Here is a 19,194-nt window from a genome sequence, read left to right on the forward strand (position 1 = left end):
GCAGTAAATGAATGAGAGGCAGTGATGGATAAGGATGTGTCCAGACCTCTGCAGCCCCTCTGGGGAAGACAGGGGCAGGAAGGGAGAGTTAAGCCAGCAGGAGCCCAGGGGATCTGGACCCTGCTGCCAGCCTCTCACCTCTCTCCCCTCCCTCCCTCCTTCCCTCTTTCCCTCCTTCCCTCCCTCCCTCCTTCTAATTCCCGCCCCCCAGACTGGCTGGGCTTCAGCAGGCCAGCCGCTGCATCATCAATATTTCATTGACGCGTCAATAAGAGGCAGCAGTGGGGACAGCGGCTGCAGCAGCACTTGTGCCAGCACCAGCCACAGCTTGCAAGGAGAGTTGGGCTCCTGTTCCTACCACCACCATGGATGTCTTCAAGAAGGGCTTCTCCATTGCCAAGGAAGGTGTGGTGGGTGCTGTGGAGAAGACCAAGCAGGGAGTGACGGAAGCCGCTGAGAAGACCAAGGAGGGTGTTATGTATGTGGGTAAGTTTGGGTGGGGCAGAGCGGAGCAGCTTGGTGGCTGGAGCCTGGGATGGCCAGTTACTTTGGGTCTGACCTTATCTCCCAGCCCCAGAGTGACATTTTGGGAGGGGATGAGGACCTGGCTGTTGAGTTGGGGTCTCCGGGCACACAACACCCTTCTGCATGCATCAGTGCCTGTTTGGACCTCTTCAGGGCCCCAGGAGTCTCTAGGACAGGACAGCAAAAGGGGTGCTTGGCTCTGAGACACACCTGCACACCTGTTTGTGCACACACAAATGCTTGCACAAGCTCCCCCTGCTCCCCCATCACCCACAGGCTCCTTGACTCAGGTAAGGAGCCACACTGAGCCTGGAGACCCTGCAGGCAGGCAAGCTGGCAGATACTCAGCAACCAGGCCACAAGTCTCCCCTCTACTCAGAGGGAAAGGGTAGGACTGGGAAGATGAGACCCAGACTCTTTGTCCTGCCCGGCCCCACCCGCCCTCAGCTCCCTCAGAGGAGGAGGCAAAGCTGATGACTCAGCTCCCCTCAGCAGCACTGCCGCTGCAGCTTCTGAAGCCCAGGCCATGCCCAGGCAAGGTCCAGACCCCACCTCTCATCCCTCCATCCTGTTCTGTCCACTTCCCATCCATCCTCTTCCTCAACGTGGCAGGCGGCAGCCTTTGAAGGGACTCCTGGTCTCCAGACACCATCCTCACTCACTGCTAACCCCACAGCTTGTCCAGCTGTTCTGTTGCCCTGACAACTCTACTCCCAGGGAGTTGGGTCTGGGCTGATACCTGCATTTTCTCCCCAGGAGCCAAGACCAAGGAGGGTGTTGTGCAGAGTGTGACCTCAGGTGAGGAGTCCCAGGACCAAGGGATGCATGGGTTGGGACCTCCAGGGACTTCTGCACCCTGATACTAAAGACCCAAGCTCAGGATTCTCCTTACTTCCCAAATGGTACCCAGACTCATCAGAACCTGAGGCTAGACCCAGGGTTGGCCTCGTAATCACCAAAGCTCTCCTGGAACCAAAAAGGAGGCAGCTTAGACTCTCTGTTAGAGCCAGAGGTTTGTGTGCCTTGGGGAAGGAATGCTCAGGCCTGACTTAGGTAAGCCAGGCCGAGGTAGGGAGGGGTCAGGACCAAGGCCAGCCAAAGACTTCCCACAGTGGCTGAGAAGACCAAGGAGCAGGCCAATGCTGTCAGCGAGGCGGTGGTCAGCAGTGTCAACACAGTGGCTGCCAAGACTGTGGAGGAGGCAGAAAATATTGCGATCATCTCGGGAGTGGCACCCAAGGTAAGTCCTGCTCCCTAACCCTGATTCTCAGACCAGTCCCATCTTTTCCCCTGGGACCCTACTCAGAGGAAAAGGGTGGGATTGGGGAGATGAGACCCAGACTCAGTGCCCTGTCAGGCCCATACAGAGAGGCCAGCAGAGGAAGAGGCATTATCATCCCATTGACACACAAGAAAATGGAGACTTACCGGGTGCCCATAATCTGTGTTCGTGTTTTCATACCCACTCATGTAGAATCCTCACAGCCACCCTGCGAGGGGGCAATTTGAGGGCCAACAGGAAAATGTCTCAAAGCCACACCCTCTTCCTCAGCATTTAGAATATACCATGTTTGACTAATGAAAGCAGGGTCCTATGGGCCCCACGTGGTGACAGCCAGCAGCAACCTAGGAAGTGGACATTGGGGAGTCACCACCAGTCCAGTGCCCAGCCTCTCCCCAGCTGCCTGGTGGGCAGCTGCCTCCTCCCAGGAGAATCTGAAAAGCAGCACCCCAAAGTGATGGTAAACTGGAACTGACCCCACACTTCTCCTCAGCCTTTGTAGCTGTGTGTTCAGTGTGCACCTGAGTGAGTGTGCAAGTGTGTGCATGTGTGTGTGCCCGTGTGCTGCCTGGAAGCAGAGAGCACAGGAGGAGCAATGGGGTCCTCCCAGGAGGTAAAGGCTGGTGGGGTGAGCGTTCCAGCACAGAGCAGGTTCTGCTGGAAGCATTTTACATTTGTTAACTCATTTAATTGGCACAACTCTTGAGACGGGGTGTGGAAATGAGGCCCAGAGAGATTAAGTATTGTACCCATGGTCCCATGGCTAATCTGTGTGAGCCTGCAAATCCCAGGGCAGCTGGGCTCCAAGCCTATGTTCTGACAGATAGCCGCTGTATGAGTGCAAGTTTGCAGTGGGAGCAGGATCCACAGTGGAGCAGGAGGCATTCCCGTTTCAGAGGGGTTGTCTCCAGCTGTGCCTGAGGCTACCCTCTAGAAAGCTCCCCTACCTGGTACAGGTTGCTCAGGGCACCCAGCACTCGGAATCCCTGCTCTAGGTGTGGGTGAGTGGCAAGGGAGAGGTAACCCTGCCCACCCTGGCTCTGGGGGAAGCACCTAAGTGTCTCCTTCCAAGACCAGCACAGGGTCTCCATGTCCTTGGAGAGGCAGCCGCTCCCTCTCCTAGTTCCCAGCTCTGCTTCTTACTGTTCTTTGACCTTGGGAGGCTGGCTACCTAACCTCTCTGGACCTCTACTTTCTTGTTTTTTAAACGGGAAGGAGGTGAGAGTACTGGGCTGTGTGATGATGCAGGGAAATGGCTCCCATAAAGCAGTTAGGACTGGCTCGTGGAGAGCACTCAAGAAAGGCAGGTGACTATATCATTATCGTCGTCATCGTCGTCGTCGTCATCATCATCATCAGTGCATCTGGGCAGGACCCATACATGCTCCAGGACATGCCAGGCCCCTCCCTCCCATACTCCCACCAAAAGAGGTCCTGGGGTAGGGCCAGGCTGCTTGGGCACTTTTTTTCTGACCTTGGAGGAGGGCTAATGAGATCTTGGAGCACCCCAGACCCTAGTGTAGAAGTGGCCACCCCAGGCCCGAATCACCACCCAGTGAACCAGTGACAGAGATGACAGACCCTCCAGAAGTAGGGGCTGATCACCCAGTCTGGCCCTGCCCACCAGCTGTCGCACAATCACTTCTAGGCAGACCGCCATCTCAGGCAAGTGTCCACTGGATATAGGAGGGTAGAAACAGGAAGTAGGAGAGGACAGTATAACCCCTGCTGGCCCCAATCAGATAGCCTGAACCTAGAGCCAGCCCATCCAGGAGGTGGGGAGAAAGAAAGAGGGAAGCATTCATGCTCCTGGGGATGGGGTGGGCCTAGAGCAAGCCAGACCTGATCCCTACAAGCCCCACTGCTTTGAACTCTCAGACTTCAAGCCAGATACCTGGCTTCCCTGGCCTCGGGGTCTCAGTGTGATGATATGTCCCTCTCCTAGGCCTTTCTGGGGACTTGGGACAAGGGTGTGTGATCAAGTGATTCAGGGACACTGATGGTGGGATCAAGCTTAGGACTTCAGGAGCCACTGCCCACATGCCCCTGCCCCACCCCACCAGGTTTCCTCGTTGAGGTCTAACCATGGGCTGCACAGAGATTCAGCATCAGCTTGCTGAGGTAAATAAAGCTGGGCTCCAAGATATTTATTTGGTCCCCCAGAAGGCCTCGGCACCATCAGTTAGAGCCCTCACTGTGGGCTCTTAGGTGATTGTCACTCCCACAGTCAGTCTGGCCCTCACGCCTCACTCACCTTGGCCTATCATGTACAAGGTGATGAGGGCCTTGGCTCACCTTTGAGGTCAAGGTAGATGAGGCCACGGTTTTGGAGCAGCTGGGGGCTCTGTGCCCCTTGTGATCCCACATTCCCTTTGTTCCCACAGGAGGAACTGAAGCAGCCTGCCCCGCAACAGGAGGATGAGCCAGCCAAAGTGGAAGAGGAAGAGGCTGAGGAGGTAGGGACTGGGCTCCCAAGAGACAGCAGGGTCCCTGGGCAAGCCTCCCACCAGAGAAGGTTTCAGACAGGGATGCAATCCCTCACCGACTTGCTGTTTCCCTCCTGAGGCACCAGAGCCCTCAGGGGAGGCTCTTGACCTAATGAAGGCCCCTGAGTCTATGTGTGAGGTTTCCTCATGACTGACCCCTGCAGGGCAGAGGGCTATTGATGACTCCTGTCCTTGCCCCACTAAGGCTGGCCACTAAGGGATGGGGGCCCAGAGCTGTGTGTGAAAGTCACTCTCTCTCCTAGGCCAAGAGTGTGGGAGATTAGAGGGCTGCAAGTCCTCTGCAGGGGCCCAGAGGACCACCCCTCTGCCTTGAGGCTCATCCCCTCCTGGCACTGGAGTGCCCAATCCTGGAGTGACCTTTGGGGTTGCCCATGCTCCCCCACACCTTCACCCAGTGACCCCAGGCCTGTCTTCTTGTGCTGCCACCACTTTCATCTCTCTCCCTTGTCCTCCAGCCTTTAGTCCTTCTGACGCCATAGATGCCGCTGTGAATTTTTCTTTTTAATGATTTCAAATAAAACTCAAGTACCATGCTTCCTCTGTGTGCTGCCTCATTCATGAAGAAGCCCCCTGGGCCCTCCTGGGAAACGAGGCTGGGCCAACCTTCTGACCTGGGACCAGGTGCCCTACAGAGACACCCCGAGCAATTCTGAGACCTGCTAAGAACAGGTTCTGCCTTTAGGGACTCCTCCCACCCACAACTCATCCATCATTGCCTTTTAACTTGGAGGATGGAGGATGTGGCCCTGCTTTGGGCTGCCATGACAACCTCCAGGACAGGCCGTACTAAGGAGTGTGAGACCAAATGCCTCCAGGTTTGAGCTTTAGCTCACCCTGTGGGGATGGGCCCATGACTGTGGAGGGGAAGTGGGGGTCTCCTGGGCCATCCTGCCATGTGGCTTTGGCTCCAGTGCCCTTGGGAGAAAGGAACACCGAACACCCCTCCCTGGAGTAGATGGTAACTTTCAAAGATGTGAAGTGTAAACCCACAGCCAGGAGTCCTCCATCTACCTCCTCACAGAGAAGGACACAACAGCTCAAACTGTCACCTTCCTTCACCAAGGAGTTTGTCAAGCATCAGAAAACACAACTGAGATGCATGAGAAGCTTCCCCCTTGAGAGAAAAATAGCAAAAATGAACATTTGTCAGGCTCCTCCCAGGTGTCGGACAGTTCTGAGTGCTCTACCTCATTTAAGATTTTATTTATTCCTAGCAAGAGGGGAGGGGAGGAAGAAAAAAAGGGAGACAAACATTGATCATGGATCGGGGACCAACCCATAACCCAGGCATCTGCCCTGACTGGAAATCCAACTGGTGATCTTTTGCTTTGCAGGAGGATGCCCAGCCAACTGAGCCACCCGGTCTGGGTTTGTTTTACCTCATTTAATCCTGGGAATAGATAGTCTGTCTGACCCCAGCTTCATCCAGAATGAACTGAAGAACAGAGAGGTTAAATAAGTTGCCCAAGGGCATACAGCTAAGCAAGTATGGGACTGGGCAGAAGCCCAGGTGGCCTCACTCCAGAGCCACTCAGTTGACTCTGTAGAAAAACAAAATTCAGCCCTTACCAGTGCGGCTCAGGTGGCTGGGCATCATCACACAAAGTGAAGGGTCACCCATTCCATTGCCTGTCAGGCACATGCCTGGGTTGCAGGTTTGGTCCCCAAGTGAGGCAACTGATGGATATTTCTCTCATCATGTAAATCTTTTTTAAAAATTCAACCAAGATCTTTTTTATAAGCTTTTTGAAGATTTTATTTATTTATATTTAGAGAGGGGGGAAGGGAGGGAGAGAGAGAGGAAGAGAAACATCAATGTGTGGTTACCTCCCAAGTGCCCCCCAGTGGGGACCTGGCCCACAACCAGGCATGTACCCTGACTGGGAATCAAACCAGTGACCCTTTGGTTCACAAGCCAGTACTCGATCTACTGAGCCAAAGCAGCCAGGGTTCAACCAACATCTATTTGGCTTTATTAAGCAATTCATGAATGGGGCAGCATCCCATCTAGCAACTAGAAGGGCATTCTGAGGGGTGGTACAAAATGGAAGATGTACAGAAAGAAGGGTGGGGCAAGGGAGGTATGACAAAAGGAAAAAAAATTAAGGGGGGGTGGGGACACATTTTCTTTGGGGGAAAAGAATGGAAGGGTTTTTATGATGCAGACTGCCTCTTCTTTCTAGTGAGAGGGGGATGGAGAGGGCCCATGTGACAGATTACCTTAATAAGTGCTTGATCAGAAAATTCCATACTGGTTGGTTATGGTTATGTTTCTGGGGGAAGTTGAAACTGCAACTAAATCAGGTATTAAATCTAGGTTTGGTCTCAGACTTTGAGCACAAGTGACACCATTTTGGGCCCATGGTTCTCTAACAACTCCTATGCTTTGCTATGGCCTCCTTGACTGAGTGGGCTCCAGTGAGTTTACAGCAGATGCCACCACTCCCCAGGTTTTAAAATAACCGGGGACTGGGCCAGTCCATGTCCTACATGAAATACTGCTGGCATCACACCCTGGAGGCTTGTTCAGAGGTAGCTGAGCAAGCCACTAGGGGTGCCCTACCTTGTGACACCCAGACAGGTTAGGTTCAGAGCATGTAAGTGATTTGCCCCAGGTCTGGCTGTTGGGAGTCAGAGCTTGAGTTCAGACTACTTTCCCATCCTGCCTCTGTGGTGGGGAGCAGGGGTCAAGGGGACCCCTGGGGACTGGGAACCCAGCAAACCCAGCAGAGCTGGTTTGTATCCCAGCCTGCTGGCCATTAACATCCACTGCTGAGGAAGCAGAAGGGAGCAAGGAGCTGCTAGCCCCCCAACCCCCAAACCCTGCCATGGAAGGAGTGAAGGGTCTGGAAGAGCTGGGGCAATCAAGGGTGTTCCTGCTCCTAGGTCCGGGCCCAGACACATACATAGTGTCTGGCAGGTCTGTGCATGACCCAGGAGGAAGCCACCAGGGGCATGAGTGTGCCAGAGAGCTCTTTGGGTTATAAGAGAAAGTGAGAAGCAGGGCCACTGAGGTGACTGTATGAGGGGACACCTAGACCTGGGACCTGGGGACAATGTTTCACCATGTTCCCAGTGAGTGCTCTCTGCCTCAGCTGAAGGAACCTGAAAGGGTTTCTGCTGTTTGCCCCAACCCTACACACATTCTCAGAGCCCGTTCCTGGGGTCAAGGGCCAAACATCAAGGTCTGTGCAGTCCAGGAAGCCCCTCCCCAACCCATGGTACCTGTAGTGTACTTGCCTTTAAACTCCCATATATGTTCTCAGGTCTGTAGGGATGCATTTGACTTCCTTGGAGGAGTAACTGCTCTCTCCCTACTCCTCTCCTTATTAGAGAAGCTCCTGGGGTGCCCTGCCCCACCTGAAGGGCCCTAGCTGAGTTTGGGGCATCCAGCTGTTACCATACAGAGGCCTGGCCCTGTAGTGTGTAGGTTCTTTACTTGTAGGAACAATTTCACACTAATCCAGGTGACTATGAGGACACATTTACTAAAGCTGGTGACAATGAAACAAGAAAGGGCTTAGCATAGAAGCAACAGGAGAGCCTTGTATGGGCTGCCTTAGGTCACTGGAAAGTCAGAGAAACAGGGGCCTCGGGGACAGTTCAGGGGACTAGCCTGGGACAAACTGCCAGCTGCCCATGGCCTTAAGAGTTTAGGAGGCACATGTCTGTGAGGAAAGAAGTTGGGAGTGGGGGCGGGGTGGAAGGAAAAAGAAGTGGCGCCAGCTGCTCCCAGAGGGAGAGTGCGCAAGCCTAGATGTTATTTCCAGGGAGGAAAGGCCAGGGTAGAGGAGGTTACTCCTGCCAGGGACTTGGGGCCTTCCACCCTGGTGACCATCTGAACCCATCTGTAATTTGTTCAGCCACTGTGTTCAGCTCTCTGTCTCCATTTCCCTGTTCCACTTGTCAAGGAATTTTCCTACCTTCTTACTATCCTGTCTCACTTCAGCCCATTTAATCCTTACAGTAACACTATGTCCCCCCACCATCAAGGGTAGGGATGCTTAGGCTAAGAGAGAGGAAATGCCCTAGATCGTTGAAATCAAGGGCTCTGCAGTCCCTGTTGCTTAAGGGACACTCTGAGCTGTCTCTATCATCACTTTTTGAGGCCAGCTGCTGCCTGACTACTTGGGCCTAACGCCAAATAGCCTCATCCCCAGCTGCCCAGTGGGGTGCTTCCTGGCACAGTGTAAAAGGTCTTTTGGGCTAACTGATGGGATTTCAGGAAGGCAAGCAGCCCTGGGGCAGTAACCAGGCTGGGTATTCAGAATGCCGACCAGCCCTTGGGTGGTTCCTCACAGAGTCTCTGCTCTCTGGGCTGGGCCTCAGCTCAAAGCCTGGCACAGCTGGCAGGGTGGGTATGGCAGCCATTTAGTTGTCCCTCTCCCTACCAATTAATCTCTGAGCAGGACCCTTCCTCTTGCCCAGGACTGACCTTATCTCCGTCAATCCCTTCTCACCAGAGGCTGACCCTCCCGGTCGTACCACCAGTCTCTCCTTCCTGGTTCCTGCTCCCTTCTCCCGCTCCCATTACAGGTACAGAGTGGGCTATCGGAGTGGTCCTGGGTAGGTGGGGCTTCCCAGAGCTTCAGGATAGGGGAGAATCCTACATAGGTGCAGACAGGCCTGGAGAGGAACAATCAGAGAACACCACAGGAGAGGGTCGTGATGCCCCATGGCGACATGGGGTGGGGTGTGCAGCGGTGGCCTCTAGGCTCTGAAGCAGGACTCAGTCTGGAGTGGGCAGGTGTGAGGCAGTGTGGGGGCCTGCCCTTCACCCTTGAGTGTGGGCAGGTTGTGCCTCGAGAGTCATTTTGCTGTCCCGGGGATCCTGGATTTTCCACTCACTCACAGGTCTTTAACTCCCCTCCCAGCTCCTGGCTGACTGTCCTCGGGGGAATGAACGCTGGTGACTTGCCCTCTGTGGGGAGGGGGGACCTATCTGACTCTCCCCACCCCTCTGTCCACCACGTCCCAATGGCAGCTGGCCTGTCAGCAGTTCCTTACCCTCTATGTGCTTCAGCTTTTTCCTATAAACTAATAATAAATAACACCCATTTCACAAGGTAGTAAAGACTATACAAGAGGCTTGAAAGAATCTGGGCAGAGCCTGGCACAAGGTAAATGCTCAAAAAAAAAAGGCAGCTACTATTATTAATTTACTGAGATCCTGTCCTGGCGCTAAGCCCTGGTTCATGGATTGGGGGAATCCTCTGGGGTGGTGAGGGAGGGAGCAAGCCATTGGGGTGTGGGAGGTGTGTGTGCCCCTTTCCGGGCCTCAGCTCCCCTCTGGACCCAGGCCCAGTTCCTCTAGTTCCTAGCCTGTCTCCCCACCCTGGTTGGGGCTGCAGCCTTCCAACCAAGGCACGCCTGAGGCCAGGATATGCTGCCAGGCCAGCACAGCCCAGTCCTGGAGCAGGGCCCGGTCACTCCCCCAGCCAGTCTACTAGGAACCGCCCTGTGCCCCACCCTGGCCTCCTGCGGGGTTGGACTGGCCTGGATGTTGTTTTAAAAACCACAGTCAGTGCTGTGAGCAAGATACAAGGTACCTTTGGCTACCCTTGACGACCTCGCAGATCCCCGTGGGCATGGCCAGCAAGGGCTTGCAGGGCCTGAAGCAGCAAGCAGAAGGGGCTGCTCAGGATGCAGGTGAGGACAGCGCTCGACTTGGGGCATTTTACAGGGGCCTGGGGCTGCACGCTCAGGGTAGGGAGTGGGAGGCAGAAGCTAAGGGTCTTGGCAGCCCAAAAGTTGGCAGGCAGACGCTCAGGCTCGGACTGGGCAGTCCCCTAAGAAGCAGAGACTGGACAGGACGCCCACCCCGACCAGCCCTGTAAATGACCTTTGTGCAGGGTTGGGAGTGAGGGGACAGCGGTGCCCTGGGAGCCAGGGCTGCATTCTGGCATTGCTAGAGCCAATCTGAGGAGACTGCACCAGTGGGGAGAGGCCCCACCGGGGTCCTTAGGGGAGGATGTAGGTTTCAGAGACAGCAGGCTGTGCCACCCTGAGACAAACCTCTGCCCATCTGGATGAGGTGGGGGCAGGGGCACCACACCTGATTGGGCTGCTTTGAGCCGGAAGGCTCAAACAATTATTGAAAAATAATTGTTTCCTTTAAATACTGAGTAGGAGGGACCTCCCACCCTCACCCCAGCAGCACGGGTCCCCATCCTTAGTTTCTCCACCTCCAGCTCTTTCCTTCTCTGATCTGTGGTTAAACTGTTGGGGGTGTGTTATGGGAGAAGGGCATGTGAGGGCACCCCTCGGCCCACCAGCATCAGCTCTTCCAGTCCCAGCTCATCTTCCCTTGGGACTGTAGCTCCTAATCTGACCTGCACAAATCTGTGTACAGACCACAAGCGAACCAACCCCTCCTTTACTAGTGCCCTAGGGAAAGCCCACAGTTGCTCCACTGAGACTAAAATGCCACTGGGAAGCCTCTATCTACAGGACACTTCCTTCTGGACACTGACATTACTTTATCTGTTATCTGGGTGCAAAGGCTCTTTCTTTGTGGTCCTGGCTGTGTCAGACTGGGATTCAAGCGTGTAGGTGCAGCAAGCCCTTTCAAAAGCAAGGATGAGTCAGATCTCTGGAGGCTGGGTGAGCCAGCAGTCTGCCTACCCGAGGCCCTGGAAATGCTGTTCACCTCAGGCACAAACTCTGGTCCAGAGGAGATGGACTGACCATGGAAATTCTACGTCCTTTCTGCACTTTGTTTCTTACTGCCTTAAGCTGCCTCCCCCTAGGCTCGGGCATCTTTGCCCTCTGGGTGGAGGCACAGTAAAGGAGGTGGTGAGAGGGCCTTGAAAAAGTAGGGGCCCAGGGCACTAAGGATGCACTAAAGAACTCAGGCACCTTGGGAGAGTTACTAAAGGGGGGCCAGATTCTTCCTGGGCCATGCCCAGCAGAAGCAGCCATAGGCCAGATGCCAAGTCCAGGCAGGCCCTGCCCTGCCCTGCCCTGCCTTCCTTCCTTTGTCAAGGCATTTTCTCAGCCATCCCGGAGATAAGATGGGAAGCAGGCCAGAGGGGAGGAGCCCAGTTACAAATAAACAAGAACGCCCCAGAGGCATGGAAAGTACTCCTGCTCCTCACTGACTGAATGGCCTTAATCAAGGGGCTTTATTTACCCTGATGGCATCCATCCCTAGGGCCTATAACAAGGGTCCCCAACCCAAAGTCCACAGCCTACAGGATAGACTACTCTGGAGAACAGTTCAGGGGTGGTGGCAAGGGTGGGGCTTCTGTGGTCCATGGTTCCTCAACAGGGACTAACAGATCTCTTTGTTTCAGTGACTGCGGCTGGAGCAGCAGTTCAGCAAGTGGTGGATCAGGCAACAGAGGCAGGGCAGAAAGGTCTGGTGGGGCTGGGGGGAAGGGGGAGGCAGAAGGGCAGGAGGGTGGGCAGACCCACCACACTTTCTCCTCTGTAGCCCCTCTGCTCACACTGCTTCCTGGGGGTCAGACCCAGGCCAGGCGACCCTGCGTGCCCCTGGTTCTCCAGGACCCCATGCTTACCTGTCCTCTCCTTTTCTTCCCCAGCCATGGACCAGGCCACCAAATCCACTCAGGAAACCATCGACAAGGCAGCTAACCAAGCCTCTGAGACTGTCTCAGGTTTTGGGAAAAAATTTGGCCTCCTGAAGTGACAAACGGGAGCCCTGGCTGACTCCCCTCCAGGCCCTGCTGCCCACTTGGCCTAATGCTCCATTAAAGCACATGTTCCTACCCTGCGTCCATTTAATATCTCCGCCCCACCCCACCCCGGCTGGGCCCAGTCTTCCCTCTACTAGAGCAGACAGAGACCCCGTATCCAGAAACCCAGCACCGCCGCCGCAGCGCGCGCGCACACACACACACACACACACACACACACTCACACACTCACACACTCACTCCAGAGGCCTGGCATTCCAACTTCGGAAGCACACACGGCGTTTAAGAATTAGTTTCCTATTTTTCTCAACTGCGTATCCAGATGCTCCCTTATAACCGGAGCTGAACCCTCATCTAGGTATGCGCCCCTCCTGATCTCAATTCAGAGGCGATCCCCACTCCTCAGTTCCCGAAGTCCTGTCCCTCTAAATCCCCAGAACTTCAAGGGGCTCAGCTTGGGGCTGGAGCTCTAGGGCCCGGGCCTCAAGAACTGCTCTCTGATAGCTGCTGGGAGGACTGGGGCACCCGGCGCCCACCGACCCCAGGAGGCCGGAACTTGCGTCTCAGGAGCCGAGCTCCCACCCTCGCTACCGCCACCAGTCCCTCAGGGTGTTTCTGTGGCGGCCCATCCGCTGGTGAGTCACCCCGCAGGGCGTAGACCCCACGAACCTAGCTCCGCCCGCTAGACTTGTTTTCAGGGTGACGGCCATCAGCAGCCTCGCCCAGGATACGCCCGGGAGGAGCACGACGGGCGGGGCGCTCCCGTGCGCGCGCGTGCCCGAGACCACGCCCTCAAGCACCCTTTCTCGCATTCTCTCGCTGGCCCGCTGACAGCGTCCCGCATTTTCGTCTGTCGGGTCCCCAGCACATGTCCACACACGTGACACCAGCCCTGGGTACGCCCTGTGGGTGGGTGACTCACAGTTGCCACAGGATAAGATGACTCACAGTTGCCACAGGATGAGGCCCAGCCTTACTGCAGCGGCTTTCATCCGAACCCTCGGCCACACTTCGGCTGGTGATGCCCCGTTCCCTTTTCCCACATCCATACCTTTTCATGTTAGTCTCTCCACTATAATGACCTAGTTCGCTTCTAAACGAGTACATATGTAGTCATGACATTTCATTTCACGGTGTTGATTACACGGCTCTTACCAGTTCCAGGGAAATTAAGAGGAAAAGCGTCGTCATCTTTCCTTGGGATGCCGACTCAAGGCCGGCTTTCGGAGAGGCCTGCCAGCAGCGGGCAGTGTAGCTCCCCACTCGCATACTCCCTTCCCTTCCGCCACCCCTTGTGGGTGATGCTTTCTCTGCTCAGGTGATTTTCCCTTCTCCAATCTGAGAACTCTACCCAACAGGTTTCTCCTTACAGTCAGCACCTCGTACCCTCATTTTAGGGCCTAGCCCACTTACATGCTTGGTTCCTTGTTGCTGTCCCCAAAAGAAGGCTTCCACTAGTCTGCAAAATGGGGCCAGGCTGCTCACTCTGGCCCAAATGGAAGGTCCTTCGAGAGACACCTGGGGCAGCCTGGGTGGTGCATCTAGCATCTCCAGGAGCATATGCCTAGGTGGGGAGAGAGCACATGGGACCACACTGGGAAGCAGGTGGGGCTGGACTGGCAGAACCCTGATAGCTTTTTTTGGTGTGCATCCCCTTCCTGTGTGTGACTCCTGTGATTCCTGGAGAAATCCCAATTGGCCCAGCAACCTGTCTTCACCTTGTTCTCCTGAAGACCAGGGGGATTCTAGGAAAGGTTTTTCACTCACGGGGGGGTGGGGGGGTGGGGGGGGGGCGGAGGGTGAAGTGCCGGAAAGACAGGAAGAAGCAGCCCTTCCTTTTCCTGTGGCTGGAAATGATGCTTGCAAGTGGGCAGCCACTTGAAACCACAGGAGGAACAAGCCCAAGGAACAGCCAACTTGCTGATTAGGGCAGAGCAGAAATATAAAAAGAACCTGGGTCCTAGGTTTCCTTTATTCAGTCCCTAAATTAATCCTTCATCGGCCACATGCTAGGTGAGAGGATGCAGTTTCTCATCGTTTGAGCCGCTGTGTATGTTTGCTGTTGCAAACAACAGCCTCCTCTCACCCTGGCTCGCGTAGCTCAGTGGATTGAGCTCGGGCCTATGAAGTAAAGGGTCACTGATTTGATTCCTGGTCGGGGCACATGCCTGGGTTGCAGGCCAGGTCCCTAGTGGGGTACACATGAGAGGCAACCACACATTAATGTTTCTCTCCCACTCTTCTTCCCTTCCCCTCTCTCTAAAAAATAAATAAAATACATTTTTTAAAAAGCCTCCTCTCACTACAACTTACTTCTCTCAGCCTCAGCCACATGGACCTTTTTTCATTTCCTGCTCACCTCAGGCTCTTTGTACATGTTTCTTTTTTTTTTCTGCTTAGAATGCTGTTCATTTTTTTCCCATGAACTACCCTTGTCCAGGTGGCTCCCACTCTTTCATCCCCCAGGTTTCAGCTTCCCTGATGGGCCACCAATACACACACACACACCCAGAATGAGTCTGGTCACCATTGATGCATTCTCACACTCCCTGTACTTCTTTTCCACAGTTATACTAATCAGTCACTTTCCTATGTGGATCTCTGTGATGGCTGTCCGTGGGACTGTAACTAAGTTTCTTCCACTAATTGGTGCATGCCCTGACTAGATTGGTGTTCTGGCAACATCTGCTAAAGAAATGCAGGACTGATTCCTTTGGTTCACCTACTGAATAGCAATGAGTTCATATATTGTCAAGTTCATCATGGTGCCTGCTCTTCAATGCAGCTCCTTCTACGCTACCTCCACCCCTCATGCAGTTGGTGTTCCCATGGCACCATGCAAATGCCTATTTCTGTGTCCCCCACAATGTGTCCTCAGGAGCAGGGCTAGCTAGGTTGGACTTGTCTTTTGCCCCATGTCTGGAACACAGTGGGGATGGTGCCAGAGTACCCCATGAGAAGCCATAGGAGTCCAGGCCTGTCTCCACGAAGTACAGGAAACTGGTTGAACCCAGACTGACTGAGGAAGAGAATGCTGTGGCCACTACATCTGCTGAGTCTCAGTAAAGTCTCCAAATATCAATTTTTCCTTAGCAATTTCCCAAATAATTCCAAATTCTCCAAATTCCAGTTCCTCAACTGGCAAAAAACAGTCACTAGCATTACCTTTTGGTTCCACTTGACTTCTCAGCTCTCATTCCCATCCAATTACATGAGAGACAAGGGGCAGATTTTTCCACTTTCCACCTTCTCTTTCCCCTCTCTTTGTTATTTTTTGGTTAGTTGTCTCATTTCTACTTTATGAAAACATGTAATATTTACATTCCATTCCTCCACTCTGTGCCACACCTTTATCTTAGATCTGCAACTGAAGGTATTGAAAGCTTTCTGCCATTCCTTTCCTGAAATATTTTCTGCTATCTCTTGGTTTATTACAGTTAGTCCTCCAGAAATTTCCTTAAGAATGGAATATTCACAGATGAACTTGTTAGCTAGAACAAGGGTTTCAAGGTCTGGGAAATTCTAAATATTATTACTAAAGGTTATTCTTTTATATCTATATCTATATATATTTTATTTATTTTTAGAGAGAGGGGAAGGGAAGGAGAAAGTGGGAGAGAAACATCAGTGTGTGGTTGCCTCTTATGTATCCCCTACTGGGAACTGGCCTGCAACCCAGGCATGTGCCCTGACTGGCAATCGAACCAGCAACCCTTTGCTTCACAGGCCCGCGCTCAATCCACTGAGCTACACCAGCCAGGGCCTAAAGGTTATTCTTGCTAAATGCTAAAATGCAGCATAATATTTTTGCAAACCAGCTGTAAATAGGATGAGTTTGAAATGAACCCAATCCAGTAAATGTGGACAACTGCAAAAAAGAAATGAATGCATAATTGACCAAATTATGTGTATATAAGAAATGACTGAGCCTTCCTTCTAGGCTACAGAGCTTTGGATATAAATCCTCTGTCTCCTTTACTTGCTGCAAGTAAATGAAACTACCTTGAGACAACCACATCTCTTGTTCTTGAGTAGAGCAGCCCAAGCAGCCAACCCCTTGAGTTCTGAAACAAACTGAGAAGACATCTGGGGTTGAGTTGACAATTGTCATAGCTAGGCATCTTGGATTCTTACAATGTATTTGTGAGTGTCGTTTTCTATTTTTGTGCATGGAATTATGTGTTTTAAAAAGTTTTAAAAAGTTAAAATAAGAATTAAAAAAAGAAGGGTTGTGTGAACCCTTGGCTGGGTTTGCCATAAGGTTTTACAGAGACTGCAAGGCTTCTGGCTTAGCTTTGTGCCTTTTAGGGGTGGCCCAGTCACCTGTGATTGACTGACTCTCTGTGGACTGCAGAGTGGACGGATTCAACAAAGATGGACTTGCAGAGAGCTCCTCCTGGTTCTTATTAGTGTTTGTATTGCTTTCCTTAATTGGAAAAAAAATTGGACTAGTTTTTATACTAAACTCATTCATGTGGATACAGCAAAACCAATGGGAGAGTATAATCAAGGGTTATTCTTCATCAACCCACCATCTCTTTACAAAGGTCAACATTCTCTGCTGTTGGGATGTAATGGATGTTCCCGTTGGCATGTGACACAGTGTGATGATGAGGAGACCACTCATTGTCTGAAAAGGCTGCATTGATAGCAAAATGCTTCAGGTAGGATTCAAAAAATAATTATGATGTTGGTCTGGCATGGAAGTTTCATTAACTGTTTCCTCCTGTTGATGTAGTAATCATCCACCAGCTGCTTCTTCTGAACTTCAGGTATGTTTCTTTCTTTCATCTCCCTTTTTGTGTGCTGCTCCAGTTCTTCCCTCACTCCAATCTTTCCTTCAAGGTCAATTTCTTCACTTACTGCTCATCCTTTTCTTCACTACTGTCGTCAGAGGAAGTGCTAATTGAGTTCCCATCATTTTCATTTTTGTCTTCAACAGGAGGCTTTTTAGGACAGAATCGACACCAGGCAACCAGCAGTGCTTCTTTCTTCTTGTGCTTAGGCGAGCTACAGCGTTGCTTGCCAATTTACACTGTAATCTCAGATTGTCATTGGTGTCGTGGAGAAAATGATCTTCAGCTGCTCATCTATCCCAGCTTCTGTTCCAACCATTAAAATGGATCAGAGAGCTGGCTAGTGTAGCTCAGTGGATTGAGCCATAGCCTGCAGACCAAACCCTTGTGGGTTGGATTCCCAGTTAAGGGCACAAGTCCGGGTTGTGGGCAGAGTCCCCAGTAAGGAGTGTGCGAGAAGCCACCACACATTGATGTTTCTCTCCCTCTTTCTCCCTCCCTGCCTCTCTCTCTAAAAAATAAATAAATAAAATCTTTCAAAACTCTTTAAAAGGGATCTGCCTCTGTGGAATCTTTCTACCTTTTTTTGTCCTTCCCAACAATAACATCGACTCCAGGTCAGTGGGCCACAGCCGACCTGGGGTTTGCGCAGGATGCGGAGGGATTTAACGCACCACATCCTCCCCATCCTTCCGCAGCCACCTGGACGCAGACATCGCTGGTGTCTTTCACGTGCATTCTTTGAGCTAAACTTTTTGGTGGGATTTCTTCATATGTAATGAATGTTGTATTGGCATTCTTTTTCGTACTTTAAAAAATTAGGTTTTTATTGTTAGGTAGAAAAAAGTGAAGTGCAAAACAGCACATTCATGTTAGGCTATCTTTTCTGTAAAGAAAAGAGGATGTAAGAAAATGCATTTTTCTGCATATTTGTGGAAAGAAAATGCAGAAAGGAGAAACCAGAATCTAAAGAGATTGGTTACTGGGAGGTGGGATAAGAGAGTAATGGAAATAAAGAGTGAGAAGAGAAAGAGAGAAGAGAAAGAGGAGGGAAGTAGAAAGGGTAGGAGAGAAGAGAAAGGCACTTTTCTGAGTTTTATCTTTTTGTGAAGTTCTGACTTGAAAAACCGTAGTAGTGTTTCACATACTCTCTCCCAATAAACAAATAACTAAAATCGTCTGGAATGTAGTACAGGGGAACACAGAATGGAATATAAACACTAAGGAAGGATCCGAACTCTACTACAAATGAAGAGAGTGGTCACTCTGAATGGGCGGGAAAGGAAAGAAAAAACCTAAATAGCTTCGGAAAATAGTACACAGTCGTGCGCCACTCGATGACGGGGATGCATGTGAAAAATATGCCACTGGGCTATTTCATCATGGTGCGAGCATCATGGAGTGCGCATCCACAAACCTACACACCTAGGCCACATGGTACAGCCTATTGCTCTTAGGCTCTAAGTCTGTACAGCATGTTACTGCACAAAACAACAAATGATTAAATTAAGCACAAGAGAAAATGATGCAAACAAGAGACACAGTAAACACAAGATGTTTGGGGCTCCTGCCAGTATAACCCAGCATACAGTTTTCTACTTTATAGGTAGAAAGAGTATGCTCTAAAATAATGATAAAAAGTATGTATAGTATAGTAAATACAGAAGCCAATAACATAGTTGTTTATCACAATTTTTGAGTATTTACAAACTGTACATAATTGAATGTGCTATACTTCTATCTTACTGGCAGCGCAGTAGGTTTGTTTACACCAGCATCACCAAAAACACATGAGTAATACATTGCATTATGATGTTGTTATAATAGCTATGAGTTCATTAAGGAATAGGAATTTGTCAGCTCCATTATAATCTTATGGGACCATTGTCATATATATGGTCTATCATTGACCAAAATGTCATTATGTGACGTATGACTGTATTGACTGGATTCTGTAAGGCTAAAGGTAAAAATAACTTACACAAATTCTGTAATCTAGCCAGTAAATGTGTTTCTCACAGGATTGTGGGTTAGCAGTTCTGAAAAAATATATATACTACCATTTATCCATGGAGGATATATTCCAAGACTGCCCTCCAGTGGATGCCTGATACTGCAGGTAGTATCAAACTCTATGTATATACCGTGTTCTTCCTATACATACACACCTTTTCACTTAAGGAAGCACATCATGGCTTCCCATTGACATATCCAAATTGCCAGTATCACTGCTTTTCAAGGATATGCTGGACAGATGGATGATTCACATCCAAGCATGATGGAGTATGATAGAATGGTGTGAGGTTTCATCATGCTATTCAGAACAGCACACAATTTAAAACTTACGTATTGTTTATTTCCGGAATTTTCCACTTATATTCAGGGCCAAAATTGACCATGGGTAACTGAAACCATGAAAAGCAAAA

At 51.4% G+C, this 19,194-nt stretch overlaps 2 protein-coding genes and 1 pseudogene across 2 annotated transcripts; 2 read left to right on the forward strand and 1 right to left on the reverse strand.

Moving 5' to 3' along the window:
* Positions 1-240: 240 nt before the first annotated feature.
* SNCG (synuclein gamma) lies at positions 241-4,850 on the forward strand. The gene is made up of 5 exons (XM_037049384.1): positions 241-486; positions 1,282-1,323; positions 1,638-1,765; positions 4,192-4,263; positions 4,557-4,850. The coding sequence occupies exons 1-5, from the start codon at positions 366-368 to the stop codon at positions 4,575-4,577; spliced, it is 384 nt and encodes a 127-aa protein (XP_036905279.1). The 5' UTR covers positions 241-365; the 3' UTR covers positions 4,578-4,850.
* Positions 4,851-9,809: 4,959 nt separating this feature from the next.
* ADIRF (adipogenesis regulatory factor) lies at positions 9,810-12,045 on the forward strand. The gene is made up of 3 exons (XM_037049385.1): positions 9,810-9,963; positions 11,610-11,672; positions 11,859-12,045. The coding sequence occupies exons 1-3, from the start codon at positions 9,903-9,905 to the stop codon at positions 11,963-11,965; spliced, it is 231 nt and encodes a 76-aa protein (XP_036905280.1). The 5' UTR covers positions 9,810-9,902; the 3' UTR covers positions 11,966-12,045.
* Positions 12,046-15,927: 3,882 nt separating this feature from the next.
* Positions 15,928-17,506, reverse strand: LOC118989579 (male-specific lethal 3 homolog; annotated as a pseudogene).
* Positions 17,507-19,194: the final 1,688 nt, after the last annotated feature.

Source organism: Sturnira hondurensis, unplaced genomic scaffold (assembly GCF_014824575.4).
Source record: "Sturnira hondurensis isolate 20B ecotype Veracruz unplaced genomic scaffold, ASM1482457v3 Scaffold0006496, whole genome shotgun sequence".
Taxonomy (NCBI): Eukaryota; Metazoa; Chordata; class Mammalia; order Chiroptera; family Phyllostomidae; genus Sturnira; species Sturnira hondurensis.

What these genes read in the sequence shown, in the direction of transcription:
- SNCG (XM_037049384.1), top strand. Translation starts at nt 366, where the DNA reads ATGGATGTCTTCAAGAAGGGCTTCTCCATTGCCAAGGAAGGTGTGGTG. An exon ending in TGTGCAGAGTGTGACCTCAG is followed by an intron (nt 1,324 to 1,637) that starts GTGAGGAGTCCC and finishes GACTTCCCACAG; the next exon opens with TGGCTGAGAAGACCAAGGAG. An exon ending in TCTCGGGAGTGGCACCCAAG is followed by an intron (nt 1,766 to 4,191) that starts GTAAGTCCTGCT and finishes TTGTTCCCACAG; the next exon opens with GAGGAACTGAAGCAGCCTGC.
- ADIRF (XM_037049385.1), top strand. Translation starts at nt 9,903, where the DNA reads ATGGCCAGCAAGGGCTTGCAGGGCCTGAAGCAGCAAGCAGAAGGGGCT. An exon ending in AGGGGCTGCTCAGGATGCAG is followed by an intron (nt 9,964 to 11,609) that starts GTGAGGACAGCG and finishes TCTTTGTTTCAG; the next exon opens with TGACTGCGGCTGGAGCAGCA. An exon ending in AACAGAGGCAGGGCAGAAAG is followed by an intron (nt 11,673 to 11,858) that starts GTCTGGTGGGGC and finishes TTTCTTCCCCAG; the next exon opens with CCATGGACCAGGCCACCAAA.